The sequence below is a fragment of the Megalobrama amblycephala genome, linkage group LG24 (genome assembly GCF_018812025.1).
Source record: "Megalobrama amblycephala isolate DHTTF-2021 linkage group LG24, ASM1881202v1, whole genome shotgun sequence".
Taxonomy (NCBI): domain Eukaryota; kingdom Metazoa; phylum Chordata; class Actinopteri; order Cypriniformes; family Xenocyprididae; genus Megalobrama; species Megalobrama amblycephala.
In genome coordinates, this window is record NC_063067.1 from 33,833,330 (window position 1) to 33,842,462 (window position 9,133).

At 39.4% G+C, this 9,133-nt stretch overlaps 1 protein-coding gene across 1 annotated transcript; it reads right to left on the reverse strand.

Moving 5' to 3' along the window:
- Positions 1 to 464: 464 nt before the first annotated feature.
- sox18 (SRY-box transcription factor 18) lies at positions 465 to 4,299 on the reverse strand. The gene is made up of 2 exons (XM_048178683.1): positions 3,464 to 4,299; positions 465 to 2,107 (listed from the first exon to the last, which is right to left on the reverse strand). The coding sequence occupies exons 1-2, from the start codon at positions 3,855 to 3,857 to the stop codon at positions 1,170 to 1,172; spliced, it is 1,332 nt and encodes a 443-aa protein (XP_048034640.1). The 5' UTR covers positions 3,858 to 4,299; the 3' UTR covers positions 465 to 1,169.
- Positions 4,300 to 9,133: the final 4,834 nt, after the last annotated feature.

Genomic DNA, 9,133 nt, shown 5'->3' on the forward strand with positions numbered 1-9,133 from the left:
TTTCTTTTTGTCCGTGGTTTTAGGGGAAAAAATAGCTTAAAGAGCCAAACTCATTTTGTGGCTGATCAAAAATCTTGGAGGAGGGAATCAGAGAAACGAGACTGGATTACAACTTAAACATTGTGGCCCTGCTCTCGCTCTCTGTTTCTCTCAAAAGGCAACAACAATTGCAGCCACATCACCATTTTACATAAAACAGGCAAATATGTACCTAATGCAAGTGTAATGATTTTGACAAGTACCCAACATTTAGTGACAACTTTATTTAGCAAAAAAAAAAAAAAAAAAAAAAAAAAAAATACATTTTGATGTGTAATACAATTTTTTAATTAAAACCCTTTTTAAGAAGAAAAAACATCTAGAAAAGCACATGCACTCTGTGGTGTGGGAAAGTGTGTTAGTGAAATACTATGTACAATTGTGTGTTTTCAATTTAATTGCTTTGATTTAATAGCTCTGAGACATTTTTTATTGCAAACTCTTTTTATTTGAAGATAATTATTACCAAAAGGGGGAGAGTTATTACCAACTCGGCACGTTCCTCGAGTGCTAAGAGGATTACAAAATTTCATGTCCACATGAAATGCCCAATTCAAACACATTAAACCACAAAAAAAGGGAAGAATGCACGATAAATTAGTCGCCAATAGATCAAAATACTTCGGATTGTCATGGATAAGTGTATTTGAAAGATATTAAGTGCAGTATAAAAGAGTCTTGAGTGGTTTTCACATACCCAGTGCAAAACATATTTTCATACAACCTTATATAAAATGTCTATAAAAATAGAAACAATATAAAAAGCAAATAGAAAGACATATGTATATATAGCAAAAATATTCACATTCTTGACTTCCACGTCCCAGTACCCTCATTTGAGACCGTAAGCATACAGTAGCTGGATGGAGTCAGCAAAATTATCGGTTAAATTTGACCACAGTCTCAGAAAGTACAGGTTATCAAGACCAGAAATGACTAGTCATACTGTGAAATGCAATTTAGTGAAGTCTATACTGTGAGAACCATCCTTGACATGTATAGAGTTCAGTAACCTCCAGTGATTCGTGAAACCGGACAAGATGATTCCCTGAAGAAGGTAACTCGAATAATTCAAAAGATCTGAGACTCATATGTGCACCAGACTTCAGGTCTGCGTGGAGATCGCAGTTTTATCCCGTAATGCATGTGCTGTAGTAGACAGCGCTGCTGGCGTCGGACAGGGCCGATATCAAAGCGCTGCTCTCCTCGCAAGGGGCATTCCTGCTCAATCGAGTCCTGCTAGCGCTCAGGTATTGATCAAACTCAATCCTGTCCACCTCGCCCCAGAATTCAGCTGAGGGTCCCAGCTGGTCCACAGCGTCCAGAGAGGGCGGAGCGACCTGAGCCACCACCGAGGTCTCGGGCGGTGGAGACAGCTGGCCTAGATGAGAGGTGAAGGCGGGTTGGGGCTGACTGCTCCCGTATATCTGGCCGTAATAGCCTGCAGGTGTGGGAGTGTGAGCAGCCTTGGAGGATTCTGGGAGGCTCATGTTGGGGTAGAGACCATTAGGGTTCGTGGACTCGACCACCAGGCATTTCTCCTGCAGTGGGAGGCAGGCCAGTGGAGACTTCTGGTTGAGGTGTGGGTGGGAATGCTGGAGGTTATGGGAGCTGTGGTGAGGGTGGTGGCCAGTCTGATGGTTTGGATGCTGGTGGTAGTTTATCCATGAAGTCAGGCCCACATCTTCCTGCATGTGAGGGGGGAAAAACACAGAATCTCCGCCTCCCTCCTCCAACACGTCTAGTGGGGACATCTCCGGCGTCGGCAGGCCGAAACTCTCCAGCTCTGGAGCTCCAGATGGGTGGAGCTCTCGGAAGTGTCCCAGAGGAGGCAGCAGATGATGGGCATGGCGGTGCGGCGAGTAGGCATCTCCGGGTCCCGGACCTCCATGGGCCAGGCCTTGGAGGAGCAAACCCGGTTCCACTCGTTTCATCTTCTTGGGCTGTTTTTTGCGGCGAGGACGGTATTTGTAGTTCGGGTGATCCTGGAGGTGCTGCAAGCGGAGCCGTTCAGCTTCCTCCACAAACGGACGCTTGTCTAGTGTGCTTAGAGCCTTCCAGGACTGACCTAAAAACATCATTCACTCAGTGTTAGTGATTCAGGAGTAAAGCTTCTTCTTGTGTCCACTGTTTCTGTTTTAGTGGTTTATAAATATGATTTTTATCACTAAAACATTATCTAAATTGTTCTAATTGAATATAGAAACAATCAAGCCCTCGGTTATTGAGTCAGATTCATTTGGTTATTTATAAAAAGTATTTAATTTAGCTCTCTGGAATCAATATGCAAATATAATCAAGCACATTTTTTTTTAAAAGAGCTGTCACGACGATTATGTTTGCAGCAGCGTTTGTTTTTTTTTGGTGAAAATAGATGTACGTAACATAAGCTGACAACGAGCATGACATGAGCGAATCACTACATGTAACTGGTGCTGGGCACACAGGGTTGGGTTGTAGTATTTGAATTATTAATGGGTCAATGGCTGCAGACAATCAGCAGCTTGTGTGTCTGCCACAGCCCTGTATTTCAAAAAATAAGGACATCAAAATGCCTCCCCGAGAAACAGCCAAAAACAAATATTGTGCAACATTCACAAACTTTTTAAACGACTTCCATATCGTGTGTGCCCAAGGCTTGTTTTCTCATCTAAAATTCTGAACTGCATACTAAGTTCGGTTTTATAGTAATAAACTGAAAAATATAAGTTGGTTTTAAGCATGAGTGTAACATTTAGCTTGTAGTTAGATTAAACAAGGAAACAGCTTGATTGTAGAAGAAGTAACAGGATGTGAATTGGGACATGATTTTGTGCAACACGAGTATCATTTTAACAATAAATACAAAAGTGATCATGTTTAAATTATTATATCCACTAAGACCAAGTTTATTTTATGTCCACTTCCTAAAGATTTAAATGATAATGTGGTCGTGTTTGACCCAGTGCAATGTCAAGTAGTATAATATTTATGTATCTCAAGACCAAAATTATTCCTCTATTAACCACATATCAACCTAACAGGAAATACTGTATTTTACAGTGTCCTTATTACATATGTTACATGATCTTACTGTAGTAATAACAGTAAATTATGCATAATTACATGAAACTACCCCAAACCCTATAGTGAATACATTATTAATTATATTAATTAATATTACTTCAATATATAATTACACCGTATCAAGGACACCATAAAATAAAGTGTGCAAACTTTGTGGGTTTTTAATTTTTATTTTAATATTATATTTTATTACTTATCAATTTTAATAATTAAGCAACTCAGTGTTTTTTTTTTTTTTTTAACTCAATCTGATTTTGAAGCATCCCTTTTCAAATATGCCACGTCCGTGACATCGCACCCTGCCGAAGTACTAGAATGACCCCAGCTTAACCCCCATGTTGCATAGGGAATGTCTTACCCAGCATCTTACTGAGCACGGCGTTATGCAGGTCTGGGTTCTGGAGGGCCAGACGTTTGCGCTCATCTTTTGCCCACACCATGAAGGCATTCATCGGCCTCCTGATCCTCGACTCCCCCCCTGATTTCCCCTCACCGGAGCCTAAGGTCAGAGCTCCAGGGCGAGTTGAGTCCGGGCTTCCAGTCCTGGCCTCTGCTGTGGCCCCTCCATTTCGGGACCCCGTCCGCAATCCAGAGCCTGGCACCGGTGCCAGCTCTGTGGTCCGGCTGCGGTCAAAACTATGTCCCCGGTCAGGGCCCGGAGTGCTGGAGGAGGCACCCCATGTCCCGTGCTCCACAACCTGGCTGGGCTGAGAACTGGCCTCTTGACAGCAACTAGACTCAGATATATTCATTCCAGCAAGACCACCACGGTTAAAGCAAGCTGTTTTCTTTGGATAGAAGGAACACCAGGACGCCTTTATGCTACTCTAAGTCACTTTAAATACAGACTGACCAGTAACACAAATGAAACGAATCATAAAACAAGCCAGAAAAAAAAAAGAAGGAAAAATTAGAAAAGGCTTTGTTTTGGATGTTTCAGAAGTATAAAATCCCACAGATGTTAGTGTTTTGTAACTCCTGCTCTCCAGACGGTGTATAGTTCTTGTGCTGAGTTTGAAAGTTGTAGTGAGTTTTGGTGAACCCATGCTGTAAATATATACGTGGCCTGAGCCAATCAGAGCGCTGGCCCGGACAGGAGAGGCGGGAGGGTTAGCCAGTGGGAGTTCTCCTGCCCCCCTTTACAGCCTCCACAGACAGAGAGATGTAATCTGAGAGGGCCATTGTTTTAGGCCTGCTGTACACACACTCATATAGGGCACATACACTAAATCATAACACACTTGCACACACACACACACACTAACATGTTTATACTGGGGGGCCAGGACCACAAAGAAAGCTGTGCACTTGAGTGTTAACAACTTGTAACAATGAGCGTGAATGTAAAGACATGGCAGTCAATGCAAAGTGAAGAAAACACAAACCCAACACACATACATATACTAATGTAATACAACCATTTTGGATGCATTCAACCTTTGCCCTGAATATAAAGCAAAGCCTGCTCTCTGGTTTCTTGGTAGCATGAAATAACTATACTTAAAGTGATTTATAGACAGTTTTCACAGCTAAATATTTGTGGTCAACCAATAATTTATTTAAAAATACACTATAAAAAGTGAAAACATGCAGTTTTTACCCAAAAAAATTTGTTCTATCATGTGTGACCCTTAAAAATTACTTGCATTGGTGTAACCCAATATAGTCCAAGTAGTTTAGTCAAATTAAATAATATATATGGCTATGAAAGCATATATTTTTAGGTAATGAGCTACAACATGTTCGTGTAACTTATTTATAAGAGCAGTGTAAAAACAATAAATTTATTTTTATACAGTTTACTTTTCTGCTGTATATATATACTGTTATACTGTTGATATTTTATTACTGAACTCTAAAGTATTTTAGAAAGGTAGGTTTCAAGTTTTGCTTTTTAGAGCTGTTTATGGATTTATGTTGGTTATTTCCCCTGTTTGTTATGGAAAAATTTAGGAAAATGTAGTTATGACATGTCAAAAGACAAAACTAAGATTTTAAAAATTCATACCGAGGCGCTATTCCCTGTCTGGGTTTGTCTGCAAACACGTAGGTATTTTTATTGCTCATCTAAACATTATTGTTATAGTCTAATGAGCTGAAATCGCTGCTGTGCTCTGGGTGACAGAGGCATTTATTGCACGACTGTTAGTGAAAAAATGCAGCATAGGAGGAGGCATTAAACAGCTGCGATTACAATGAACTTCACACTTCACAATGAGCTTCATTAACTTCATGAGAATATAAAAATAGTTATGTTTGCCAATGATGTGAAAGAGAGTAGTCCAATCTCCATCGTATTATAAAAATAGAAGAAACACTGAACGTTGGTTGGGTCAGAGAGGCCGACCTCTTAATGAGATTGGATGTTGGCTTGCCTCTCTCCTTTGAGAAGGGTCACGGTCAACAACAGTTGAACACAATCACTTAACCTCCTTTAACTAAAGAGGATGTGAAAGTTAAAGACCTTCACTCTTAACGTTACTCGTAGTTCCACACACAAACCGACTGTGAATGAGTTTAAAACTAAATGCATGTACACAAGTGCATGTGTATAAAAAGTTGGCTTTTGATTTACCTTATAAGAATGTGAAGTAACCACATTTAAATGTTCTCAAACGTCCATGTGAAAACCACAAATTAGACCTGTGGTTTCTTGTCTCCACACCTATGTAATTCATCCAGTCTTAGACGGCTGCATTCGGCCAATTTCTTCCCCCGTTGAGCACTACATCAATATTCTCAACTCTATGAATCAATGCAAAGTGAGGCATGAGAGTTCAGGCCGCACAGAATCGCACTGAGAGGGAAATTGAGTTTTATGTGTATTTGAAGTGGATTTAGCTCCATTAGAACAGTAGGCAGCTCAAGAACAGTCCACAAAAGGCCACAAGAGGCTTTTTATTGTTTTATCTATGAGGACTTGTCATCATTTTCTGAAATATAATGGTCCTGACATTTACCTTTGGGAAGATGAGAGCGCTATTATGCAGAGAGGGTGATGGGTATAAAAAGGGAAACGTGCCGCTGCCAGTGTGCGGTTACCGTTTTTTCTGCCTGATCTGAGCCTAAAATTACTGTCGCGGTACGCATTAATGCAGTCAGGTTGAGTTAAGGGGCCGTTCACAGAGAACACGCTTTTGCGTTTAAAAACGTAAGATGCAGAGTAATGTAATGGGAAAAGAAAATGCTAAGGTCTACATATTTTTTTAAAAGTTACATTTTCTTTAAGTTGAACGACATATTTTTAGGACAAAGAGCGCAAAGGTCAAACACATCTGCACATATTTGCATAGAAAAGCAATGGAAAAGCAACAGAGTGGAATGCAAAAACATTCTGTGTGAACAGACATTTCAGGCATTTTAAATAATATACTGAACAAAAAAACAAAAAAAAAATGTTATGACATGAAACATGCTTTTTAGGCTACCTGCCAGTAATGGACAGTTTTGACATTAGATTTATGAGAATAATTTTTGAGAATAATTGGATTTGTCTGAGCTGCCTAATATATAAAAAGATTGTTAATGGGAAGTTAATAGGAATGTCTCTCTGCTCTTGTTTATAAGTTTATAATGAATATAATAGATTAAACATGATCATTTTTGAGTTATACATTATTATACTTTTAAAAATCATCATTTTTTTCCATGCTATGAGAAAATTCAAGCATTGGGCACATTTCATTTAAGAAATTTTAAAACTGAAGAATTGAAAATTCACACAATCTATTTTCTAAATGTATGTCATTGATCTTACTGTGAATGACACATTCATGCATTTATTTTTTTTGTACCTACATTTTTTTCGACATGCAATGGGCAGAATTATGGAGCCCCTAAAGGGACATTGTGATGGAAAAATATGAGACAGGAGGGGAAAAAATATTTCAGTGCTTTTGCGTTCTCCCTAGAAACTTTGCGTTCACTCGCAAAGAACTCAAAAGGTTTGCGAGTGAATGCAAAGTTTCTAGAGGGAACGCAAAACATTTGCGAAAGAACGCAAAAACTTTGAAATGTAAATTTTCTTCCCATCTCATATTTTTTTCCATCACCATGCTCCATACAGAACCAGTTCTTTTGCATTTTGAAAATCCATTTCACTCGGATGTACTTCACAATAAGGAAGAAAAGATATGGCACTATAGTTCCGTTACATTGAAACTTTAAAGGGTTAGTTCACCCAAAAATGAAAATTCTGTCATTAATTACTCACCCTCATGTTGTTCCACACCTGTAAGACCTTCATTCATCTTCAGAACACAAATTAAGATATTTTTGATGAAATCCGATGGCTCAGTGAGGCCTCCATTGACAGCAAGATAATTAACACTTTCAATGCCCAGAAAGCTACTAAAGACATATTTAAAACAGTCATGTGACTAGAGTGGTTCAACCTTAATGTTATGAAGTGACAAGAATACTTTTTGTGCGCCATAAATAACAAAATAACGACTTTATTCAACAATATCTAGTGATGGGTGATTTCAAAACACTGCTTCATGAAGCTTTACGAATCTTTTGTTTTGAATCAGTGGTTCAGAGCGTGAATCAAACTGCCAAAGTCACGCCACCCAGTGGTAAAATTTCGAAACACTTATGACATAACAAAGCCTCATTTACTAAAAACATCATGGGACTTTGGCAGTTTTAAATATGTCTTTAGTAGCTTTCTGGGCACTGAAAGTGTTAATTATCTTGCTGTCAATGCAGGCCTCACTGCGCCATCGGATTTCATCAAAAATATCTTAATTTGTGTTCTGAAGATGAACAAAGGTCTTAATTAATTAATTAATTAAGTAATTAATTTTTGCATGAACTAACCCTTTAAAGGTTTGTAAAGAAAATGTACTAAATGGTTGTAAAAAATGCAAAAGAAAAATCAACCGTCTTAGAGCCACAGAGATGCGTGTAGCTGTATACGTAAAAAAAAAAAAATGTTTGTATCATATCTGCGTTTCACCCCAGACGGATCCGACATTTTGGGAGCCCGAAACCACTATTTTTTGAAACCGGGTCCCAGATTGGATAAATCTGAAAACGACACCCTTGTGTTTTCGTGTGTACAGCCAATCTGTATATTTTCTGTATATTACACCGCTGACAGCACATAACAGCAACAATAACAACGGCAGACTACATGCTTGTGTTCGTGCCGCAGAAGCTACCGAGCCTATTAGCTTTACTAAAGTGAAACTTTATTTCTAAGCTTTACTAAAGTTTATATACAGCGCGCAAGGTTCATGCACACGCTCCAAGTCTTATTCCCCATATTTAGTGTATCTCTGTGGCAGAATTACAGCGCCACATACTGGTCTGGCATGTATACTACATTGTTTTGAGTCGGTTTCAGTGGTTTCATGTGTACGCAGATATTTCTTGAGACGACTCCATGTTTGCGAAATTTTTGGATATGGAAAGCTCTGGCTTCGTGTGGATGTAGTTTTATTTTTCTTGCAAAATAATTTTTTTTTTTTCTTTTTGGCGGGAGGGGGAGATATGAAATACACCTTTTTTATTTATAATTACTTGCCAGAAAAAAAAAAAAGTTACAATAATATTACCATGGTTAAGGGGACTTTCATAGTGTTGTGCATAAAACACCCTTTAGTAAAATCAACTGTATCACACTGCCTCTTGTGGCAAATTTCTTTGGTATGTTTCCTCACAAAAAAGTCAAACCTATTTAAAGTTTCAACATTTATTTCACACTGCCTGTTAGATCTTGCATGGCATGTTTGGGATATAACATAAATGTAAATAAATACACACTCGCACATATACGCTTCTGCTGCGTCAGTGATTTACCGCAATACCGCGTGGGCCGTGTGGACGGGAAGGTCTCTCCCTCTCTTAGATGGTGAAAGTTGGCTACGTGACAGTGGTCTTCGCCTGGCTGTCTGCTCCGCGTTCCCCCCTGGACATTCTCACAGTAAATGTGTGCGCGGCCGTCTCACCATTCCTCCAGTCCACCTCCTGCCGCCCCGCCACCTCCAGAAACAGGAAGTCAGGGATGTTCCTGAGGGCCGTC